This window comes from Poromitra crassiceps, assembly GCF_964638095.1.
Source record: "Poromitra crassiceps genome assembly, chromosome: 23".
Classification (NCBI taxonomy): Eukaryota; Metazoa; Chordata; class Actinopteri; order Beryciformes; family Melamphaidae; genus Poromitra; species Poromitra crassiceps.
In genome coordinates, this window is record NC_139639.1 from 12,192,355 (window position 1) to 12,218,332 (window position 25,978).

The 25,978-nt window shown below is 43.9% G+C and overlaps 2 protein-coding genes across 2 annotated transcripts in view; both read left to right on the plus strand.

Moving 5' to 3' along the window:
• Window positions 1–5,537, plus strand: part of spdl1 (spindle apparatus coiled-coil protein 1) — a 50,524-nt gene extending 44,987 nt beyond the window's left edge. Inside the window, exon 14 of the mRNA XM_083658783.1 lies at window positions 4,409–5,537. Within this exon, the coding sequence (XP_083514909.1) occupies window positions 4,409–4,568 (160 nt within the window). The 3' untranslated portion in view covers window positions 4,569–5,537. The remainder of the gene's footprint in view (window positions 1–4,408) is intronic.
• Window positions 5,538–6,815: 1,278 nt separating this feature from the next.
• On the plus strand, window positions 6,816–25,181 carry LOC310796619 (uncharacterized protein). Its single transcript, XM_083658839.1, has 7 exons — window positions 6,816–7,694; window positions 8,113–8,275; window positions 14,286–14,684; window positions 15,486–15,640; window positions 16,759–16,976; window positions 19,918–20,113; window positions 23,077–25,181. Exons 1-7 carry the CDS (start codon window positions 7,674–7,676, stop codon window positions 23,455–23,457), a joined length of 1,533 nt encoding a protein of 510 aa, XP_083514965.1. The 5' UTR covers window positions 6,816–7,673; the 3' UTR covers window positions 23,458–25,181.
• The last annotated feature ends 797 nt before the right edge of the window (window positions 25,182–25,978 follow it).

Below are 25,978 nucleotides of genomic sequence, written 5' to 3' on the forward strand. Positions count from 1 at the left end.
GAGTATTTTGATACAAGGTTTGCTGCTTCGTTCGTTGAAATACCCTTTTCTCCTCCAACGTGCATAAATAAGCTATTTACTTTTGTTTAAGTAACATTATTTTGAAAGTTTTAACCGGAAGTTTTCCAGCTCATCCCGAAAATGGTGGCTGAAGATATGCTCCCGAAGGAGACAGATGCACGCTTCTTCATAGCGCACGCCCGATAAAACTCATTCAAAACTTTGCAGTAGTTTACTGACTACACTGTCGTTTCCCATAATATAACGTTAGTCACAAGAAATGTGGAGAAAGAATCGCTTTTTGGGAGACAATCGTTTCATGGTGATCACTATTTAGCTGCAGCTGTAATGTTAATCACACTGGTCAGTGGTCAGTTTTCACTTTTTGGCAGAACACCGGACCTTGTAATCCGTGGATTTATGTTAGTGTAACAGTGATCATAAAGTAAAATGGATGATACTGGACAATGGACATGTATTGGAATTGAGCCTTCGCTTGTTTCACAACAATATTGTCCGCTCCAAAGCGCTAATGCCATCCATCCAACCATCGGCGATGCTGTCTGAGGTAGGCTTTAGACGTTAGCTTAGCGTCACCTCACCTAATATCACAGTCAGTCAGTCCCTCTCCTCACATGCTCCAGGTAACGCTTTCTCCATGCAAAAATGCAAACGTTATGTGTGAACAGCCCCACACACAGCAGATTACCCCTGCTCCGTCATTACCATAGTAATCACACAGACCCCCCCCCCCCCCCGCGCGCGCGAGAGTACTCGAGTACTCGTTCATAATAGAAGGAGAGTACTCGAGTATTTAAATTGCTTAAAATGCCCATCCCTATTATGAAATACTGGTGCCTCTAAATGACCTACAGTGTACAGTACATGGGCAAATGTGACAATCGGCCAGGAGAATGGATATCACTTTGTTGTTAGTCAAACTCACATGCATGCGCTGCACGAGGGACGGGGGTTGCGCTACAGCAGTGGTAGCCAACCAGTCGCCCGCCCGCGGGGTGGCGCTGTGGCGCCCGCAAGCCACGTTCAGAAAAATGTAAAAAAAAAAAAAAAAAATTTTTTTTTTTTTTTTTTTTTTTACACAAACAAGACAAAACAGACAAACAGGCTCAGCCACAGGGGAAAGAAAGAAAAAACAAAAAAACAAAACAAAAAAATATACGGTAATCAGAAAAATAAATTTTTTATTTGTTTTTCTCCTCCCTTCCCACAATAACACACAAATGTAGAAAATAATTTGTTTAACAATGCATACGTTTTAAAAACGTTTATTGTCTGTGTATAATTTATTGTCTGTGTATAATTAATTATTGATTAACTATTTTGATCCGCCTGGGCTGGGGTCAAAGTTTAGTTTTACGTTACGTCACTACGTCATTCACGCTGCGACAGTGCGACTGCCAGCTGCCAATGATTATATCAGTCGGCTAAGCTAAATGATGGAACGCAAGAACAATGGCAGAAAAGTGAAAGAAAAAACATTACCAATTTCAAGAGGAGTGGGAGGAAGAGTTCTTCTTCACAACAGTGAAAGAAAAGAGTGTATGTCTCGATTAAATGCATAATACTCATTATTTAAAGGTAAATCGAGCAAATTTCAACAGGTAGCCCCCGACATGACTCTCTACCCTTCAGGTAGCCCTCGGCCTCAAAAAGGTTGGTGACCCCTGCGCTACAGGGAGAAGGGAAGCCTCTACCCCGGCGGCCTCTCACCAAGCAAGACCGCGGCTTCACCAAAGCCCCGCCTGCGGCCTAGCGGAGCCGACGCTGCACACAGCTACAAAGGGCTTCCTGAGGAGCAGATTTTTTTTTCTCTCAAAACAATTGAAAACCACCGTCATGTTAAGCTGAGTAAGGAGATCGCTTTTTATTTCACCAGAGCCGAAGGCAGCAACACAAAAGACTGATGGAAATAACATAACAGAAGAAGGTAAGCCCCACTAAACTGGTATGCAGCTTCTGCTTCAGTCAGTAGATTAACCTGTTAACGATTCTGCCTGACCAATCAGTCGTCTGCAGTGTTTTCACGTCACCGTATGAACCCGGGTTCACAGCGCTGGAACCTCAACAGAGCATGGACCAAAACTAGCACAACTCAACCCGGGCTGTCCACGTTTTTGATCGGTGGAATGAGACAAAAAAGCGAGACGAGCTGGGCGGGGCCACGTTGATACCAGCGGTGGAAATGGGCCATTACAAAGTAATGATCCTCACACCTTCAAGTCCCTGCATGACTCCGCTCCAATATACCTCACAGAACTCCTCAGCTCCTACTGTCCCTCCCGTTCCCTTCGATCCTCCAGCCATGGACTTCTGCCTCTCCCCAAGACAAGGCTCTGCACTGCCTAACCTTCCTCCCGCTGTCAGAGCAGCAGACACTATCACCTCTTTTAAATCGCTACTCAAAACTTACCTTTTTAGAGAAGGTTTTCATTTATAAATGTATTGTTGTATGATGTGCTGTATTAATTAACTAGGTGCTTTTTATGATGTATGTGCTATTCTAGCTGTTAAGTGCTTTGAGTTTTTGAGAAAGCACTCAAATATTGTGTATTATTATTAATAATAATAACACAATAACAATAATGATTTTATTATTAGTAGTAGTAGTAGTAGTAACAGCCTATTATTATTATTATGATGATTATTATTATTATTATGCCTCCGCCGGCGATAGCCAGGCCGGAGGCATTATGGATCCGGGTTGTCCGTACGTACAGTATGTCCGTCCGTCCGGACGATGTTTGTTAGAGCGATATCTGAGGAACGCCTTGACGGAATTTCATCAAATTTGCCTCAAACATCGACTTAGACTCAAGGATGATCTGATTAGATTTTGGTGGTCAAAGGTCAAGGTCACTGTGACCTCAAACGCCATTTTCAAGCTTGTTAACGCAATATCTCACGAATGCCTTGACGGAATTTCATCAAATTTGCCTCAAACATCGACTTAGACTCAAGGATGATCTGATTAGATTTTGGTGGTCAAAGGTCAAGGTCACTATGACCTCTCAAACGCCATTTTCAAGCTTGTTTACCCGATATCTCAGGAATGCCTTGACGGAATTTAATCAAACTTGTCTCAAACATCGACTTGGACTCAAGGATGAACTGATTCGATTTTGGTGGTCAAAGGTCAAGGTCACTGTGACCTCTCAAACGCCATTTTCCAGCTTGTTAACGCGATATATCACGAATGCCTTTGACGGAATTTCATCAAATTTGCCTCAAACATCGACTTGGACTCAAGGATGAACTGATTAGATTTTGGTGGTCAAAGGCCAAGGTCACTGTGACCTCTCGAACGCCATTTTCAAGCTTGTTAGCGCAACATCTCAGAAATGCCTTGACGGAGTTTCATCAAATTTGCCTCAAACATCGACTTGGACTCAAGGATGAACTGATTCGATTTTTGTGGTCAAAGGTCAAGGTCACTGTGACCTCACGAATGCCATTCCAAAGTTCGTTAAAGCGATATCTCAAGAATGGCTTGATGGAATTTCTGCCAATTTGGCTCAAACGTCGACTTGGGCGCAAGGATGAAAGGATTACATTTTGGTGATCAAAGGTCAAGGTCACTGTGACCTCTCCAACGCCATTTTCAAGCTTGTTAATGCCATATCTCAGGAGGAGTAAGGACCATTTAAATAACAACAAATGACGGTGAGAAAAAAATAACCCCAAACTACAAAATGCCAACAAGCTCAAACCTCACAAGCAACCCACAGTAGACTTGAATTGAACATGAACAAATATGCATAACTCCGAGAAAAGGAGAGAAATCAATTGTTGGCATCTTTCTACAGTCATTGTTATTAATAGTTTTAGTTGACATCTTTCTATAGTCTCATTATGATGCAGCAAATGCCCGTTCACCTCAATAAAGGGGCATGAGATCCTGTTTTAGTTGAGTTTATATAGTTCATTTCATTTATAAAGGACAGTGTGTTGTAATGTAATGACAGTGTGCACAGACAATCATTTACAATAAAAAACTGCATACTTTAAATAGTGCCTACTTTAAAACCCATAACATCCTACAGTCTAATTCTGTTAGTGCTGGCATTGCTGTCCACTTCATAGATTTTTCCTGACCTCTCAGGAGAAGCTCAGGTAGTTTGTGATGTTCTTAATGCTATCAGGGAGCTCATTCCATTCTTTGATGGCCTTAAAAGAGAAAGCGGTTTGCCCGAGAGCGGAGTGTCATTTTGGAACACTGCAGTCATCCCTAGAGGTGGACCTTGAGGCTCTGCTCATTGACTCGGGTATGGCTGCTATCATGACCAGTATGGAGGATCATGACGGTATGCCCAGTACGAGGGCATGAATGCTAAAGGAATGTGGTGTTCTTGAATGTGTTGTGATGATGATGTTGTGATGTGCCCTGCAGCTCCCAGCCTGTGGCTGACTGTAAAGTGAAGGAGGACGACGAGGAGCAGGAGGAGAACCTGCAGCTGAATAGGAGAGTGGAGAGGAGGAAGCAGATGAGCTCAGAGGTGATCCATGTCGGCTCCGAGGACACCATGGCGAACCAGTGTGCCCAGCAGTAATGTGGCGCAGGGATGACATCTTTTTGTAGCACAACCTGGACATTGGCATCACCTTGGGATACCTCGTCTGGAGGTCAATGGGTTTTTGGTCCAAACGTCTGGTTAACAAAAGTTGATGAAAATGAGACCTTTATGTTAAGCAAGATAATTCTTTGATGATTTCTGAAGCATTTCCACTTCAAAAAACATCAAAGTGGTCCTCATTTGTGAAAATTGTCTTGCTGAACACAAAGGTCTCAGTTTCGTAAGCTTTTGTTAACCACCGACCGCCTTTTTGCTACTTCTGTACACATTAAAATATATATATATATTTGTTGAAATCAAGGGCTTAATAAAGTTTAATGGGTAACACTTTATAGTAACGTTCAGTCATAAGTCATTTATAAGCCTTTAGTTACATATCATAACGTTTGCGGGGAGAATCCAGGGAGATCTGATCTGTCACACATGCTTATTGTATCCGGATATGATATCTGTAACCTAACCCTTACAATACCAGATTCGTATATCACAAAGATCGCAGATCCGGAAAAATGGCATCAACGGATTTTCAGGCAACTGCAAATAATAAGAGCAGCCCATTCTCTTCAGTCGGAGTACAAATAAGAGCTTTACACTTTAAAATTGCGTGCAGTGCATGTAGGCCAAAGTCACATTTTGCATGCAGATGATACGCTTCACTCGGAAGTGACGCCTATCTGTTAGAACGTATAGGGTTCTATTTGATATAAACACCTTTCCCCTAAGTGTTACTGGGCAGAAGACCAAATCACTGTGACGTCACCATGTAAACAAATTTACTTCCGGGTACCACTTGGGAAAGGCGGCAGGTTTAAATGTGCGTGTTGTCATATAAATGCTGTCAAACCCTCTCGTTGTTTTCGGCCGACTACTTTCAATTTAAATGGTTAAACGGTTGGTAAACATGCTTGTCCGACGTATCTAGCCTTTCTTCTGTGTTTGTTTTATGTAGTGTTAGCTAGCTAATAAAGTTTGTTTGTCTGTCAAACTCGCTGTTTTTTTACGTTACAGACAGAGTAACCTCGCGTCACCAGGCTCTTCTCGGCGAGAAAGAGCCTGGTACAGACAGAGCTACTGACGCCAGGTCAATTTAATTTAGCTTCAAGTCTACTCTAGTCTGGTCCAACAGGTAAATTAGCTAGTCTGGTCTCCACTAACGTTAGTGAAAGTGTTGTTATGAATGATATTAAACAACAACACAACACGGACGAACCATTTTTGTCTTCTTTGTCTGTTTTTGTCTTCAACATGTCAGTTTGTGCCGTCCACCGCCATTATAATGTGTGTCAACTGTTTCTTGATCCTTCACACACAAAAGATCCACTAGTATCAGACTGGCAAGTCTGTTTATACTCTGTTAATACCGTTTATGTCTGTTAACACTATATCTGTATCCTTTTATAATATTTTATAAGTTTGGTATGTTTCCACTCACGCAATATTTTTACAAGTCTGTTTATCTGTCATGTATCCATAAAGGATCCAGTAGTATTATATTTTATTTATCTCAATATCCATAACGTTTGCGGGGAGAATCTGGGGAGATCTGATCCGTCACAGATGCTTATTGTGATATCATCCGGATATGATATCTGTAACATCCCTTAGAATACCAGATGTGTTACCGTATTTAATAGGGATATAGGCTACTGTGCCCAAATTATGTCAGCCTTTGTCTGAACTTATGGACCAATGTGATTTTAAAGCCACTTGAATCTCATAAAGAAAGACGATTTCAGGGAATAATGATTTTCCAATGGCTTCTGTGTCGAGAGCGATTTATTTAGGTAAATGTGAGAAAGGATCGCTGAATTATGACACTCGACTTTTTAGCCCGCTCCCAACACCGGTGAAGCAGCGGTACCGTTACAGCATGAATAGACGCGCATCAAAATCCAAGTGGCGGCTGGCTTGACAGTGGTTTCGCAAACGACGGCTCAGTTGACCGCAGTGAAATACTCTATGGTCTCTCCCGATTTTAAATATAGCTTAACCGTTTGGTTTGACCAAGTAAAACTATTTTTATAAGCATTTTACGACATATATATGGGAAAATAAATGGCGGATGAAAATCGCTGGTACAGTGCAGGAAGTGACGTTTACTTTTGGGTCTCAGGCAGGAAAACCCCTATGGGAAAACCCGCCCCGTGTTCCGCTGGTCGTTCCCCTTTGTGTGCCACAGTGTTTTCGTTCCCCCATTTTACCGTTTAGACCGGTGTGTCAGGTGCCGATGCCATTATTATTATTATTTTAAGCTTTTTCCGTAGCTATAGCCTATATCTACTCGCGTCGCCCATGTTTTCTGAACAGAACGCAAGGATTGAGCGGAATTGTTTGCTGCACTTTTGGTTCCCGGCGGATGGTGGTGTGTTCCGCCCATAGCCGGATGACACGGAACGAGGTTTTTGGCCCCAGACTACGAGGCTGGTATCGAGCCCGAGGTCTCCACCTCAAGCCCAGCAACGACCATCAGACCAAATCGACAATCTCGTTGGCCAAGGACCAACGTGTTTGCTTTATACCTCGAGAGCCAAGATAGCTACACTACCTCTGCCTGGGGGAAGCGCAGGGCCTGCGAATGCGCCGAGGGTTGCGCCGCGGTCGGCGAGCCTGGCGCAGCCTGCGTGCAGCTCCTCGAAAATGTGACTTGACGCAGCTGACGCGAACAGCGCGAGTATAATAAGGGGAGATAACAGGAGAGAGTGGAAGCTATTACCAAGTATATGCACTACATTCTCTCCTTGGACTAACATGGAGTTGTAGTCATTGAAATCACACAATTTTACTCATTTTGCTGGGGACTCCCCTGCGACCCCTCGTCAAGCTGACGTTCGAGTGGAGCAGCTCCCCCCGGGCAAGGCTCCAAGTTGAGGCGGACGCAGCAGTATATTTCAGCAAGCCCAGCAACGTTAACCATCCGACCAAAGGGACAATCCCGTTGGCCAAGGACAAACGTGCTTGTTGTATACCTCCAGAGACCCAGGGTCGCTACAGTACGTTCTTTGTCTCAGCTGAGCAGCAGCAGCTGAGCCTGAGATCCAGAACAACAAATACCTGAGTCTCCCTGCACCAGACCAGACCAGCATGGAGACTGACATGCCGCCGGTAAGACAACAGACAGGCAGGCAGCAGTTGCAGCTCACAGATGCTGCTGCTAGTGAAGCTAAGCTAACGTTAAAGCTAGCTTAGCTAGGCTAGTTTAGCCTCGGGTAGGTCAGCCTAAACTGCCCTGGTCTCTGCTTGGATCAGAGGGAATAACAGACTAGGTTTAACCTCTTATTCAAATAAGTGCTGCTTTGTTTAACGCCTGTGTGCCGCAGTGAAGAGTCAGGTACGTCTGCCTGCCGCTGAGCAAGGCAGTATGGAGGTAGTGCCTGGTTCTGAGTGGAGTTTGCTGTGATCGAGGGGGCACCAGTGTGCTAAACTATATAGCTGTGTGATAGGTGGTTTAGAGAGAACAGTTTTTACACAATCAGATAATCCATAACTTTACTTATGTTTGTTGTTGGTCTCACACATGTAGGCCAGTGCTGCAGACCTGAGCCTGATGCAGATCAAACAGGAGCCTGAGGAGGAGGTGGAGATCAGGAGCTTCCCCGTCCTTAGGAAGCTGTCCGTCAAACTCACAGACTGCCGGCCATGGCTGAGGGGGCAGGACTTCCTGTCCGTCAGTGAGAAATCCAGAGGTTTGTGTGTGTGTCAGTACGTTTACATGCACTTTAAAAAAATCGAATTATTTATTGCGTTAGTCCGCCTAAAACCGGACTTTTGAAATGCATGTAAACATGTTAGCTCGACTGAAATCGAAGTTATAAAAGTCCGACTAAGGGTTAGGGTTACGGGGTTACCCCGCATGCGGCCCGCAGGCCGTATTTTGCCCATGTGTGATGTAAACGTAATGTGTGTGTGTGTGGGGTGGGGGGGGCGTTATTATGGATCCCACTGCATTTCGGGGCAGAACACACCCTGCGCCCTACGCAGCATTCAAGCACCGGGATTGGCCTGGAGCGAGCCAATGCGTCCCAGTCACATTTTTGACAGCTCAGGCTCACACATAGCACAAATCTCCCACACACTCTGCATCATTTCATTAACCAACTGAATTAATCGAGATGGCTGACATTGAAATAAATTATGGTCATGTACGTTCGACTTTCCTTATCACTCGTCCGTTGCACACCTGAAGCCACCATTCCTTCATTCAATAATGCAAACCTTGGGAGTTCCTAAACCATGCAACCAATACAGTATTACAGTTTCTCTGTCACCTTGATTAGATTTTTGCAGTGATCTCCACACCCCTGTAATCAAACATGAGTGGAATTAATGTCTTTGCATTTGCACTGGCATCTGATGGGCAAACTCTGATATATTTACTCTTCTTGGGGTTGATGCAGGTAAACCATGTCTTTTTCTTTTCTCACATGGCTTTTGTTTGAGTCTTGTAATCAAGTCAGATTTTCTGAAGAGAAAGATCATATATTTTAGACCATATTAGGCTATCCATATTATATACCGTATATATATTATATATTATTATATTAGTAACGTTATTCCATTGCAGACATCTGCATCTGCATAGGCAAACTTGAAGAGATAATGCCTGCTATTCAGAACGTGAAATGGAGAAAGCGAAAAATACATGGCCACAGCATCGTTGCAGCTCTAGCAGTGCTGCCTTCACACTTCACAGCGCCTGGGAAACACCAGCTTTCTCCCACAGAATACTGTTAAAAACTACAATCATGTAGTCTTACACCATCCATGGCTCTGGAAAGTTCTTGAATTAAAAAATAAAATACAAATCAAGTATTTGAGAGTGCTTTATAAAGAGGTCCTTAAAAGTGCTTGCATTTATCCTACCGGAATCTCTGAGTTTGAGACAGTCCAATCTGCCTCTTACAGGGGAGAGATGCACCGATTGCCATTTTCTTGGCCGATTCCGATTTCCGATTTTTGAATAGTCTGACTTGCCGATACCGATTTTGTCCGATTCCGATTTTCTTTCTAAGAACAATAATTGACGGGTTATTTTTTGATTATTATTTTTTACTTTGCTTTAATAGAAAATTAAGATTCATGTCACATTTCTTATAATTTGCATGAGGTAGGACGATCTCACTCAAAAACATCTCAAAATAAAAGTGTTCCAGGTTACTGGACAGAGCTTTTCTTTTTTGTGTACCGTAAATACAATGAATATAAAACAACCAGTATATCTCACAGCTATCATGCATTTACTTTTCCAAAAGAAAAAAGCTGCAACAGAACAGGGGCTCCAGATGGAAAGTAGCCTATGGCTAAATCTGTTACAAAGCAGCTCTTCCCCTATGGGGTTTAATGTTTTTTTTGTATATGTCCCTGCCAAATAAACGAATAGAATAAAAATAAATAAACATCAAAATGTTATCCCTGGACAAGGAGTTTATAGCCTATAGGTCTGGAGCCCATGCCCACTCTACAGTTGTGGATTTGGCTGTTCTTGAGTAGATGAGGAAATGAGTTTGAGTTGAGTTTACACACAGTCCGTTTCTTTTTAACCGCCATCCGAAAAAAAAAATCATCACGCACAGTAAACCTTGCACACTGGTCCGATGCTTTTTATTATTATGTTTGTCGTTCTATTCGCAATACGAAACAAATAGTCCTCCTCTCCTGTATCCACGTTACAACGTGACTGACTGACAGATAGCAGCAGCAGCTGATCTGCAGCAGGCAGCGGTGATGTGGACTGCAGCTGGTAGTACCTTCACTTCGCCAAGCCGGCTGTGTTGCGCTGTGGCCGGGGAGAGAGAGGGGCCAGTGAGGTGAAGCGAGCCGCTCAGACTGGAGTGGACTCCAGCCGAGCGGGACTCGGCAACGTACCCTGCCCCTCCGCGGCTTATTTTCAACTTGCATGTGTGACAAACTGTACAATTTCCACAATGAGGACGACATGCTGGCGTCAGTGTGTGTTTCCTTTTGGCTGCTTGCGGTGCGCGCACGTCACGTGAATGCATGCATCGTGCAGCTGCAGGTAATTGACCAAACAAAAAAAGGGGAAAGCCGACCGGCGCACAAAATCGGCTATGTGGACTGACCGGAGCCGGTCACCGGTCGAGGCCGATCATGTGAAAATCGGCCATTTCCGGTCATGTGCCGATCGATCAGTGCATCCCTTCGCGGGACTATTTTTTAAATCCCGCTCCCGCTGGATTTCTGACCATTACGGCACCACGGCACCCGCTCCCGCAGCGTGTGTCACTGACTGCCCACAGCCACGTTAAAAAACATGATAAAAAAAAAAAAACACGATTTCAGACGGAAGCCCGTCTTTATTGTCACACGAACACTACAACACATGCATGCGGCCACAACACACACTCATGCTGACGGTGGCCGGTGAAATAAGTTCTCTGCATTTGACCCATCCAGGCTTGTCCTTTCCTCCAGGGGGCAGGCCAGGAGCAGTGGTCGCTTTTTCTTTCCAGCGCCCGGGGACCAACTTCAGATGTTGTCGTCACTGGTCGGATGACGTGGAGGGTTATGTACGGAGGAACCCCCTGGGGGGTACGGGGAGAACATGCAAACTCCACACAGAAAGACCCTTTCGACGAGATAGCCCACCTGGGCAGTAGGCACTGAAGATATGGGGGGGGTCACAACTCCAGCGTCCCAGGCGAGAATCGAACTCAGGACCTTCTAGCTGTGAGGCGACAGCGCTACCGACGACTGCGCCACCGTACCCCGTTATGACCCCCCGCTCCTGCCCGCAATTAAAAAAAAAAACGTTTACTTAATTGAACTGGGCTCTCTCAAACATCACATCATGTTTTCTATGTAGTGCTGTTCAAATGCTGTTGCTTTAACAGCTTCATATTTCTTCTTCTCTGTCTCAGTCATCCTGGTTAAACTGCTTTAACAGTCTCATATTTCTTCTTCTCTGTCTCAGTCATGCTGGTTAAACTGCTTTAACAGCTTCATATTTCTTCTTCTCTGTCTCAGTCATGCTGGTTAAACTGCTTTAACAGCATCATATTTCTTCTTCTCTGTCTCAGTCATCCTGGTTAAACTGCTTTAACAGCTTCATATTTCTTCTTCTCTGTCTCAGTCATGCTGGTTAAACTGCTTTAACAGCTTCATATTTCTTCTTCTCTGTCTCAGTCATGCTGGTTAAACTGCTTTAACAGCTTCATATTTCTTCTTCTCTGTCTCAGTCATGCTGGTTAAACTGCTTTAACAGTCTCATATTTCTTCTTCTCTGTCTCAGTCATGCTGGTTAAACTGCTTTAACAGCTTCATATTTCTTCTTCTCTGTCTCAGTCATGCTGGTTAAACTGCTTTAACAGCTTCATATTTCTTCTTCTCTGTCTCAGTCATGCTGGTTAAACTGCTTTAACAGTCTCATATTTCTTCTTCTCTGTCTCAGTCATGCTGGTTAAACTGCTTTAACAGCTTCATATTTCTTCTCTGTCTCAGTCATGCTGGTTAAACTGCTTTAACAGTCTCATATTTCTTCTGCTCTGTCTCAGTCATGCTGGTTAAACTGCTTTAACAGTCTCATATTTCTTCTTCTCTGTCTCAGTCATGCTGGTTAAACTGCTTTAACAGCCTCATATTTCTTCTTCTCTATCTCAGTCATGCTGGTTAAACTGCTTTAACAGTCTCATATTTCTTCTCTGTCTCAGTCATGCTGGTTAAACTGCTTTAACAGCTTCATATTTCTTCTTCTCTGTCTCAGTCATGCTGGTTAAACTGCTTTAACAGTCTCATATTTCTTCTGCTCTGTCTCAGTCATGCTGGTTAAACTGCTTTAACAGCTTCATATTTCTTCTTCTCTGTCTCAGTCATGCTGGTTAAACTGCTTTAACAGTCTCATATTTCTTCTTCTCTGTCTCAGTCATGCTGGTTAAACTGCTTTAACAGCTTCATATTTCTTCTTCTCTGTCTCAGTCATGCTGGTTAAACTGCTTTAACAGTCTCATATTTCTTCTGCTCTGTCTCAGTCATGCTGGTTAAACTGCTTTAACAGCATCATATTTCTTCTTCTCTGTCTCAGTCATGCTGGTTAAACTGCTTTAACAGTCTCATATTTCTTCTTCTCTGTCTCAGTCATGCTGGTTAAACTGCTTTAACAGCCTCATATTTCTTCTTCTCTATCTCAGTCATGCTGGTTAAACTGCTTTAACAGTCTCATATTTCTTCTTCGCTATCTCAGTCATGCTGGTTAAACTGCTTTAACATCATCAGCTACATCTCCCATCCCATTACATAGAAGAGTGAGTTCACCTGATCTTCCTCTCATTGAGTCATGAAGCGATCAGAAATCTGTCAACTCTTCTTACCCTGCACGGCCATTCTGCTGGCTTTGAACAGTTGAATGTCTCTGGGTGGAACTGAACATCTCTAATTGTATTCCCTTGTTTCATGTGGAGGAAAAAGTTTGAGTTTCAGTCTGCTGCCTGCACGCTTCTCCTCACATGCAGGCAAGCCTGTCTGTCTCTGCTGCTCCGAGTCCGGGCAGAGCGGCGAGGGTTGTCTACTAGCAGCAACTCACAGACTGACAGCCAGGCCAGCCCCACACTGCAAAAGATAGTCTCTCTCCGAGGTGATGACTTTACTTGGCAGTAAACGAGGAGACCCGCTGTTTATTTTTTGACCACCCGTTACTGCCCGCGCCAACGTGAATACCGCCCGCTCCCCTCTACTGCCTCTTGACTAGGGCTGGGTATTGGTTCAAATTTCAAGAATCGATTCAATTCCGATTCACAAGGTTCCGAATCGATCAATCCCGATTCGATTCGATTCCGATTCGATTAATTTCAATATCGATTTGGTTAGTGATACTAAAACATGTTTTTTGAGCTGTAACCTGAATTACATGACTGTCCAGTTATGTAACACAGGGGTTCCCAACCTTTTTTGCGCCAAGAACCGGTAGATGCATGGAAAAAAAAAGTTGCGGACCGGTTGTCAATTTTAATGGTTTTAGTTACACATATTTACTCACCAGGTGGTGACAAAGGGTAAATACAGCCTTTTCATCTGTCAATAAAGACACTTTCACAATTATGCACGGTGATTTGATTTCAGCCTATATAATTTCTAAAAGTAGATATTAATGATCAAACATTTCCATTTATGTAGCCTACAGTATTTATGTTTTTGCTTCAACTACAAACATAAATAAACGTCAACTTGAAACTATGTTTAAACTACCACACACAGCCTATAATATTATAGCCTATGTTTATTTAAAAAAATCGATCTCTGGACATATGAATCGATATCAAAGGATTAAAATAAAAATCGATAAAAAAATCTGAGAATGGATTTTTTGAACCCAGCCCTACTCTTGACGTCACAATAGTGACGAAACGTGAGTCTGCTGTTTGCACCATTAAAAGCTGCAGATCTATCCATGTGTACACTATATTTTTATTGTATTTGAATACCACTTACAACAGCTTTAATACGAGAGTGCTTTTTGGGGACTACGGATGGAAATTAGCCTCGTGCCATGTGCAACGTGTTCGAGCCTTGTGCTCGAGTCTCGTGCTAAATCCGGCAATTTTTACACTCTGATTATGTTCTTTGTGTCCATTCATTTTGCACTGTCCCGTCTAAATAAACAAATAAACTGTAAACTGGATTTTAATAACTTTAATAACTTGATTTTGATCAAATGACTCTTTCACCTGACCTCTGACCTCTCAGGTGACCCCACTCAGCTGCGGCCTTTCCAGGCGGAGAAGAAGCGTCACGGGGCGACCAACACGGGCCGTAAGATGACCTACTGCTCTGAGTGCAAGCAGGGCTTCTACAAGTCCTCCCACCTGGAGGCCCACAGGAGGGTGCACCAGGGCCACGCGCCCGGCCAGTGTTGGGTGTGTGGAAAGACCTACCCCACCCTACTCAGCCTAGTCATCCACCAGCAGGTCCACCAGCGCCAGACCCCATACCAGTGCTCCCACTGCCCCCAGACCTTCAGCCTGAAGAGGGACTGGAAGACCCACCACCGCATGCACACCGGGGCCATGCCCTGCAAGTGCTGGTTCTGTGGAGATGGCTTCAGCTCGCAGCCAGAGCTCGCCACGCATCTGGAGACACACAAGGGTGAGAAGCTCCAGGCGTGGGAGGTTCAGGGCCGCATCATATCCCTTTTATTATGCCTCCACCGCCCATAGCCGTGGCCGGAGGCATAATGATTTTGGATTGGTACCTCCGTCCGTCCATACCATGCTCGTTAACACGATATCTCAGGGACGCCTTGAGGGAATTTCTTCACATTTGGCTCAAACCTCCACTTCGACTCAAGGATGAACTGATTAGATGTTGGTGCCTAAAGTTCAAGGTCACTTTTACCTCACGTCTGTCCATTCCATCAAGGAAGGGGGGCGGGGCTAGGTAAAAGGGGCCAGAGAGTGGCTAGAGTTTTTTTTGCGCTGTTGGCTTCAATGTCGGGCTGGGCAATATGACCAAAATCCCATATCCCGATATAGGTAATAATTTCATATCCCGATAACGATATACATCACAATATAGCATATTTTCTGTAAATTAAATTTATAGTTTATATAAAATGACCACATGGCCATTTATTTATGTAGCGGTTAAACCTTTGGGCGTTCAACATTTTGTCAATGTCAAACCCCACAAAGGATGCATGCATTCAGAATGCAGACACGCATGGCTATTCTTTACAACACAAACAAATGTATAATGAGTTGCAGGGCAGTAGAATGAAACACAAACAGCAGAAGCATGTCGGGCCTCATGATTCCATCATGTTTTAGTGTCATTTTAAGAGTTTTAAGCATATTTTGATGATTATCTGGATAATATGCCGTTGATTGCAATTATTGTGGCCTGGGTAACCGACCGTGAGGTGAAATAGTCATATAATCCCATGCCTAGGCGAGAAGTGCTACCACTGTGACATCTGCGACAAGATGTTCGTCTCCTACCAGGGCTTCAACTTCCACCGCAACTCCCACAGCCGGCAGCGCCTGCTGCCCTGCGCCAAGTGTGACAAGTCCTTCGCCAACCCCAACAGCCTCAAGCTGCACCAGGTAGGGATGTTAACCATTCATCCAGAATCAATTAATTGTCCATAATAATTTGATTGATTGTTGTTGTTTTGGTCTGATTATGTTATGAAAAACCTGTCAATAAAAAAAAGAATTTGATTGATCATAATTAAACATAATACCGATTAACCTACAATGCAGGCTATGTACTATTTTCTCATTTTTTGCTGACATGATTTAAGACCACAAGGGCGAAATTGAACTTTCACCGCATATATATATATATATATATATATATATATATACATATATACATACATACATTATACAGAGGAAGAATTAAGCCAAGCAAGCAGCCAAAAAAGTCCATTGTGGGAGAATTGCAGGCAAAAAGAGTAGTATTCATTGTAGACTCAGCCCTCAGTCTTAATCCGTTTCACTCCTGTAAGACTGAGAATATTACTATTTAAATCTTTGCATAACGTTAGGTGGCGCTGTTGGAAGCCTTGCATCGGAGAACCAATCATGAGTGTTGTGGGCGGGCCTGCTTTCTGGGGGCAGTGACGCTCATGCAGAACCGGTGTCTCGCAAAACATCGCCGCGTTTGCGGAGAAACATATTAATCACTTAGAAACAAACATAACCTGTTAATAGGACGTGTTTCATCCGGCCCCGGCGGCTAGAGGTCTTTCCCCCAGCGATAAACCCGACTCCCGAGGCTAGCCTGCTGATGACTCACAGTAGCAAGTGGACCACTTCCGGGCAGGAAACATTATTGTAAAATAAACAACAGCTATAAATTTTGTTTGGAGCATATCAGCTTCATGCTCTGTGTTAGGACTATGATAAATGGCATTGCCGCTACCAAATAAAATTCTAATAATAAATGTAGGCGTGTCTGCTGCCGGCCGTTCTCGCCGGGCTCGGACAGACAGTTTCTGACAGTGAAATTCCCAGACGTTTGGTGGCGCAGCTCACCAAACGTCTGGGAGCCGAGACTATATTCATTGTAAACATTGTAATCCAATACCCATTTTTTACAATCACAATGACAGCTAATGCAGGAAGTTTGCTTGGTTGATTAACTTGTTGAGTTAATTGATCGTTAACATGACCAATTAATTAAGGAAATTGATTAAAATTTGCATCCTGAAAACCAGGCCACTCACTCCAGACGTAAGCCCCACGTATGCCCCTCCTGCCCCAAAGCCTTCAAGCTACTGACCGGGCTACGCTGCCACCAGAGGACCCACGGAGACCACAAGCCCTACAGCTGCTCCGACTGTGGCAAGAACTTCTCCAGCCTGCAGGGCCTCAAGCTGCACAACCGCACACACACAGGTCTCAAACCCTACAAGTGCCAGGACTGTGGCAAGAGGTTAGTAGTAGTTAGATTGATTGACAGGACTGTGGCAAGAGGTTAGTAGTAGTTAGATTGATTGACAGGACTGTGGCAAGAGGTTAGTAGTAGTAAGATTGATTGACAGGACTGTGGCAAGAGGTTAGTAGTAGTTAGATTGATTGACAGGACTGTGGCAAGAGGTTAGTAGTAGTAAGATTGATTGACAGGACTGTGGCAAGAGGTTAGTAGTAGTAAGATTGATTGACAGGACTGTGGCAAGAGGTTAGTAGTAGTTAGATTGATTGACAGGACTGTGGCAAGAGGTTAGTAGTAGTAAGATTGATTGACAGGACTGTGGCAAGAGGTTAGTAGTAGTAAGATTGATTGACAGGACTGTGGCAAGAGGTTAGTAGTAGTTAGATTGATTGACAGGACTGTGGCAAGAGGTTAGTAGTAGTTAGATTGATTGACAGGACTGTGGCAAGAGGTTAGTAGTAGTTAGATTGATTGACAGGACTGTGGCAAGAGGTTAGTAGTAGTAAGATTGATTGACAGGACTGTGGCAAGAGGTTAGTAGTAGTTAGATTGATTGACAGGACTGTGGCAAGAGGTTAGTAGTAGTTAGATTTATTGACAGGACTGTGGCAAGAGGTTAGTAGTAGTTAGATTGATTGATATTTTTACGCCGGCGACGGCCTCGTTATTAGGGATTGTCGTCTCATTCTGTCACAGGTTTACAATTACAATTGGTAATTTCGTGTTAATCTCCTGATATAATAGTGATTAGGGATGGGCATTGTAAGGGATTTAAATACTCGAGTACTCTCCTTCTGTTATGAAAGAGTACTCGAGTACTCCCCCCCCCCCCCCCCCCCCCCGGGGGAACGACACACACACATGAAAGATCCTATGTTTGGCTATGTTAAGCAGTTACCATTAGCATTCGCCAAATGCCTGTGATGAGAGCAGGGGTGATCTGCTTTGTATGGGGCTGTTCACAGCAACTTCACACACATTACCAATTTTGCATGGAAAAAGCGCTGCCTGGTGCACTTTTTAGTTTTTACAGATTGACTGTGATAAGGTGATCCGGTGTTAGCCGTTAGCCTACCTCAGTAAAAGTAATTCCCAATACATGTCGGTAATCATTCCATACTGCTTCTTGATCACTGTTAAGTAAATCCACTTATTAAAAACTCTGGTGTTCTGCCAAAAAGTGATAACTGCAAACATGATAACTGCAAACAGTAATAATGTTCGCTAACGTTAACCGCAAAAACCACCAACCACATCCGAGTGATGGTCCCCGCCCGTGGTGAAACACGGAACGTTTGGCTATGGTAAACAAAGTTAATGTCAGGGGTCCGTTAGTCAAAGTGGTCCGTCCGAGTAAAAAACATCTAACGTTACCATCTTTGCTTGCACATCTATATATAAATTGGCCATGAACGGAAAACAACTGCAATCAAATCTTGTTTATTTTACATCTGCTGAATATAGATTGCGTTAATATACATGGACGTCTGTGTTGCTGGCGATTCGCCAGACGCTGTTAACGTTAGATCGGCCATTTTTATAGGGGAGGGGGGTGGGGCGAGTACCCGGACAGCGGAAACGGTACTCGAGTACTCTCGTTACAAACGAGTACTCGAGTACCCGAGTACTCTCCCCCATCCCTAATAGTGATACAAATCCAATGGCTGTAGCAGATGAGATTTATTAACATAATTCTGCCTTTTATTGAGTTTTTGGGGGCCGTTTTGTTTTCCTTTGAGTCCGGCCCTGGGGCCGCATTTTGCCCATGTGTTTTGCCTCAGGGCCACACATGAGATTACTTTTAGCCGTGTAGTCATCAAGATTATTGAAAGATATTCCATATTCCAGACTGAAATGTTATAACAGAAGTGGAGTATTGGCCAGAATGACATGAACATTTGGACACTTATTCAGTGTTAAACTAATTTCTTACATTATATTTATATTTATATATTGCATTTCTAGCACGGGCCACACAGGTGGCGCTCGCGGGCCGCCCTGCCAGATGGGCTTACAAGACACTATAGCCAGGATGGCCACATGACAAATTATAATGTACATTTGTACAGAATCTAAGATAATGGCACTAAACCAAAACATTCGCTTTCCATAACAGAGATGTCATTATACTGGATAATGTTCACTGCCTTAGTCGCCAGGCATTTTCTATAAATCTTACTAAAACAAAAATCTCCTTATCAAAAAGCCAACTCAGACAATCAAAACAGTAGTAGTATTTCTTTATTCATCCACACAATACAATATAAGTATAAACAGTATATACTTATACCTGCGATAGCGGCTCTCAGTTAGACGCCACGTAGAGTAAAGGCACATTGAAGTGGTGATTGACAACGAGCGGCCCGAAAGTTGTTGGGGGTATCGAGCTAGCTAGCGATAGCTGCTGGCTACTAGTTACCTGCTACACAGCTACTAACGTTAGCGTTAGCAACTGGCTAAATTAACATCCTGGAAAAAACTACAGATTACCTGGAAAACCAGTTGAGACAATCTTGTTTTTGATGACATCAAGGAATCCTATTAAATGGTAAATGGCCTGCATTTATATAGCGCCTTTATCCAAAGCGCTTTACAATCAGTAGGTACATTCACCCATTCATACACCGATGGCGGCAGGTTACCACGCAAGGTGCTGGCACACCATCGGGAGCAATTTGGCGTTCAGTATCTTGCCCAAGGACACTTCGACATGCAGACTGGAGGAGCTGGGAATCGAACCACCGACCTCTCTTATCCAAAGCGATTAGTGGACGACCCGCTCTACCTCCTGAGCTACAACCGCCCCCTATTAGACTCTACAACATCATTCAGATGTCATATTCAGCTCTGTTGGAGTCTACAACATCCTTCTTGGTAGAAAGGAGGAATTTACCCCGAATTGACCTCTTATCCCATCCTTCTCCCATGTCCTGACTAACAGCTTCACCCAGTCTCCTCACCTGAAGGCTCACCAGGTGACCCACACGGGTGAGCGGCCCTTTGTGTGTGGGACGTGTGGGAAGCGCTTCACACAGTCATCTCACATGAGGTCCCACTTCACACTGTTCCACCGTGGAGAGAAACCCTACAGCTGCCAGGACTGTGGCAAGAGCTTCACCATCGCTCACTACCTCAAGGTACTTCAAATGACTTAACTTTTCACCATCGCTCACTAACTCAAGGTACTTAACTTAACTTTTCACCATCACTCACTACCTCAAGGTACTTCACTTAGAGGAACATGCAGTAGAAAACTAGCCTGGGTAAACCCAGCCTTCAACGTGATGTCACAGGCTATGCCTGTAGCGTAGGTTTCTACGTGACTGATAGCACATAGAGGTCACGAGGAGGCTGGGTTTACCCAGGCTAGTAGAAAACTAGCGACACGCCCCTCCTGCTAGTTAGCTTAGCACAATCACTGGTAGTCAAGGGAATGGCTAGCCTACCCCCGCCTACCCATCATCACTGATGATGTCATCAGTGATGTCATAAGGGGGCACCCCCCCCCACTGATGATGTCATCAGTGATGTCATAAGGGGGCACACATACACACAAACAAGGAGGCATTGTGACATCACTGATGTCAGTGATGATCAGTGATGTCATAAGACTGATGATGTCATAAGGGGGCATACACACACCCGCGCGCATGTAATAAACTTAAAGCAGGACTAAGCCCAAAAACACTTTTTCAGTTTTTAACCAATATATCGTCGCTGTTGTGCCAGGACCTCGAATCTCCCTTTTTTCACTTTTTTACTTTTTGTCATAAATCAGTGACATTGGTCACCCTTCACGTCTCTCTGTGGTTTTTACCAAATGCAACCAATGGAAAAGCATTAAAACGAGCTTGTGAGTAAATCTCGTAACGCCATTCGCCCTCAATCTGTCAGTCAAACCTCGAAATTCATCCCCTACCTCCGTCTGTACCCCCCCACGCAGGACAATAAACCCGGAAAAGTCACACGGCAGATGTGCTGTGTATTTCTCATATCGTTTTGACTAATCCTGGCTTCCTCTGACGTTAATAGATCAATACAATGTTTTCCAGTTATTCCTAGGCTGCAAACTTGTTTTAACATGCAAATCGGAGTGTTTTCTGACGAGATTAAAGTAACGTTATGTCAGACTGTTGTCATTCCAATGCCAAAGCCCCCGCCTCGGCCATGAGAGGCGAGGAGCACTGCTGCTGCTGCTGCTGCGCGCCCCCGCGGCCCGGGGCTCGTGCATGAGCATACCACTCTCTCCCGCCTGACTGGCCGGGAGAGAGTGCTTCCAAGTCGGACTGATAATATAAACAACATTGAGCTTATCCAGGTAAGATATTAATAAAGTAATGACACATTCAGCGGGAAACTAACTATAATTAAGACGTGCCAACTTTGATGACGTTTGGTTCAGTATTTTAAGAGCAAACAGGTTTTTTTAACTTGCTGAAAAGTTGCTGTTTTGGAGATTCGAGGTCCTGGAACGACAGCGACGATATATGGCTTTTGGGTTGGTGTGTGGTTTTCAGGATTCTGGTCAAAAATTTCCACATTTGAGACCAAACTGATAATATTTTACAAACTGCATCATTTTCATCAGGAAAAGTGCCCTCTATGGGTTCAAACCTGCTTTTTTTTGCCCTCCAAACTGCCCAAAATGTGGTTGCATGTTATGTCACAGCCAACTCCCCTCTTTCCCACTCATGTGATGTTTTTTTCATGTGATCATTACTGTAGTTGACGCCAGGAGAGTTGCAACATCTCCATTCACTCCAATGAACCCGTTTTTAGCGCGAGCCTTTTAAAGCCCCAATCAGTCACTTTTTCACCTTAATATAACAGCTTTTTAGTCATTGAAGATGGTGACTTGTAACAGGGAGAATGTCACCTCTATTGGTCACACACCGCCCTCTAAAGGCCTCTCCTGGGACTAAGCAGTTTGGTGCCTGTGTCCCGGAGGCAGCATGCGCTGTACAGAGCAAGCGCTGTGTTCAGTAAAACAAGGAAGTAACTCAGTGCGGATTTGCTACGAAAATGACGTTTCACGTAACTATGGATTATTATTTCATCACGTGGTGAGTACCTGATGTCACAACATGTACATAGAGCTTTCTGCCGCTGTGTTTTGTTGACTGTGAATGGCAATATCGATATTATTGCACGCGCAGTTTGTCCAATAGCAAAACTTGGAAAAGTTGCTGAATGGGGCTTTAACAACGCAATGCATTATGGATAATTGCTACTGTGGCTAATGCTAGTGGCTAACGTTAGTTATGTTACATGGCAGTAAAACGCCACTGAATGACCAAATTGATATAACTTTTAACCATTTCGAGTAACACTGTTTGCATACGGACCACCAGCGTTGGTTAGTTGTTTTTAATGTGGCTATATTTATAGCGTACTCTATCTCTGATACACTCTGACATAAGGTTTTTCTCTATGCGGAGAAAAGTGTCATGGCAGCCATTTCCAGTAGATTTTTCCCGTCTGAACCAATCAATTGTCTGAGCACAGCCAAAGAGTATAGTGAGACAAGAGCAAGAGGAGATGCTCTTGTCTTCTCCTTCTTTTTTTTTTTCTTTTTTTTCAAATCAAGCAGCATGCCATTTTGTCACATATCTGGGGGTAAGTCCTGCTTTAAGGGCAATGGCGCTTTGTGAGCAACACACACAGGGCAGGCGAGGCCACACAACAGCCGAGCTGCGAGCGAGGCCATGCAGCAGCCAAGCTGCGGGCGAGGCCGTGCAGCAGCCAAGCTGCGGGCGAGGCCGTGCAACGGCCAAGCTGCTGCGTATGCGAGCTGCAGCGGGGGACCCTAGGAAGCGCGAGATGCCTAGTAATGTAAAACTCGAGACATTGTAATTTACTAAGCAAATACATACTGGAAGTACTATCCTGGAGATAAGCGGAAGCTCCAGCTATGTTTGCATTTTGCTTCGTAAATGACAAAATCACAACAAATCTAAAATTCGGTAAACCGGTTCAGTGTGATTTTTGGTATAATATCAAATTGGTGTAAAAATGTTTAAACCAGCCAAACTCTATCACGGTACTACAATCTATCTGACATGTAGCTTGACTTTTTACTCCTCACCCCTGTGACTTGCAGGTGCACCGGCTGAGCCACACCAAGGAGAAGCTGTATAACTGCTCGTACTGCGAGAAGACCTTCTCCTACCACAACTCCTGGAGAGCCCACGAGCGGATCCACACAGGGGAGCGCCCGCACGCCTGCACAGACTGCGACGCCCGCTTCATCACATCCGGTTCCCTGCTCAGCCACCAGAGGGCGAAGCACACCAGAGAGAAGAGCCACTACTGCTTCACCTGTGGAGACTTCTTCATGACCTCCTCCCTGCTGCGCGTGCACCAGCTTGACCACACAGGGGAGCGGCCACACGCCTGCGACTGCGGCAAGACCTTCAAAACCAAAGGAGTTCTGAGGCTGCACCTCAAACGCTTCACTGACCACCAGAAAGCCACTGACTGACTGACTGACTGACTGACTGACTGACTGACAATTCCTCTGGTCGAGCGGGGAGTCTGTAACCACAGGCTCTCTTCCCGGTTTCACTTTCAACACTAAACTGCATAAAGCTGCAAACTTTTGTTGTGTTTTGGCCTTCTGTGTCCATGACAACGGCGTTATTGGGGCCTGAAAATGCCAAAAATGTGAAACCAGGTTCCAGAGTGGAATTAATTGATAACGCCACCCTTAGCGTCGCAAAACCATAGACAGTAAAAGAGATGGACAGAGTGTGTCTGATGTCACCCTCCAGTTTTGAAGCTTCTAGTTTGACGTTTTGATCGCTGCCATCTTGGTTTTCACACAGCTGGTGCAAGACGGCACGAGACCAGCGGTTTCTGCTATTGATCGGCAAGGTGCACGATCACTGGACAAGCAATCTGTCAATCACACCTAAAACATAGTCTTTTCTATCGTCTATTTTTCTCTAAACAGGTGAGTTATATAAAAACAGTTATTATAAAAGGTGAAATTAGCTATATAGGCTGTAAACATGTTTATGTACGGTGTAAAAACCAATGGTGATTGACTCCCTTTTGGAGCCAGCCACCAGTGGTGGAAATTGCAGTTTTTGCTACTCCTGCACTGTGGAAGTAGAACGCTGCCCCGGGCCCTCGGGCAAAACGCAATTCTTGAGAAAACTGATGACACGGCCCCACTTCCCGCATGGAAGACAGTGAAGAAATGAGATTCAACCAGCCTATCAATATAGCCTTAATGGCAGGAGTGAACTCGCATTGCCATTCAACAAACTATCGTTACGTCAGAGTCTGATAACGAGTTGCTAAAAATACATAATGGGTGATATGTGCCCGCTATTAACGTTTGTGCATATTAATTAACAGGAAATGTACATCTGAAATTGCAGCCAATGCTTAACCAAACAGACTTATCTTTTTATAGGGCTTTACTGGTTTTGTATTCATTAATGCACCTACAAGTACAGGTACAACAATCTGTAACAGGAAACATTTGTACGCAGGCGCCTGGTATTCGGTGGTGTTCAATTGCAAAGTTACACCATCACCTGCTGGCCTACCATGCATACGTACGTACTACAGTCATTTTCAGTCAAATTTGCAGCTCGTATAAACCGAACCAAAAGCCAGAACGCAACAACAGTTTGCCGTTTTATGCAGAGACTGTTGTCTAAACGTGGCCTAACACAGCACACATACACTAAAGACTTTAAACGTGGCCTAACACAGCACACATACACTAAAGACTTTAAACGTGGCCTAACACAGCACACATACACTAAAGACTTTTGCACATCAACTCCGTATTGTTTCTTCTGAAATTGTCACACGTTTTAAAATAAATACAACCTCATGTTGTGTCACTCACGTTTACACACTGACTCCCAAACTTTTGTCCGTCATTAAAGTCTTCGGAACAGGTTTGATTTTGTGCGTTTTTCACATCAGTCACTAGCCTTTTGCGAGCTGTTTGACTTGTCTGTGTTTTCGGATGATGGATTAAAGAAAACACATACGAAAAAATGCACTGTGTGCAAAGACCTGAACACACCAAGGGGATGATGTCAGCAGCTCTGATGTCACACCAACACTGTGAGGGGATGATGTCAGCAGCTCTGATGATGTCAGCAGTGATGAGCACTACAGTCCAGAAATGAAGAGAGACTTACCCCTGCTTGTTTCCATGCCATATCCACATCATTAACAATAAATGCCAAACAATGAAATAATTTCCTGTTTTTACTGGAGCAGGGTTAGGGTTAGGGGGCGGTGACGGATTTCTCCTGAATGGAAACAAAACAAGCTGTGAGCTGAAACACATCTCCTGAGTTGTTTGAAAAAGCGTAAAACCAAACTAATGCTAAACAGTTTGAAGTTGTCTTATTTTTTATTTCAGTCAATACAGTGAAGGAAGTCTGGTAAAACACTCACAGGATTAACGTTATGGATAAATGAGACCGTTAAGACACAAAGCAACAGTACAGAGATATGTTGTATTGCAAAAGAACCGACAGCGAGGTAACAAAGCAACAGACTAAGTACTTTGAGAAAACCTCTTTCTATGCGGCTGGTTGTGTCTTTCTGATTTATAATTTATAGTGCAACGGTTTTACCACAAACTGACTTCCTTGACTTGCAGTTATCTTGTAAATTGACAAATAGGCTATGTGTACCTCATGGCACAATTCAAATAGGATTGAAAAAATTGTCTCGCCGTTGACCACCATATACATAATAGCATATATATATACACACAATTTATATATATTTATACACATACACACAATTTATATATATTTATACAATGGAGTTCTATGGCTACTGCTTATGGGCGCAGGCTGCATACACACCACCAGCCTGGTGGTGTCTGATCCTTTCACTTCAGTTGAACTGGGAAGAAATGTCTTAACTATTCAAACTAACTTATTTCACATTTTATTCAGACATTTCACATGTACACTTTTTCAAGGTGCAAGTGGCACGAGTGTCTGACTCTAGCCAGTTAA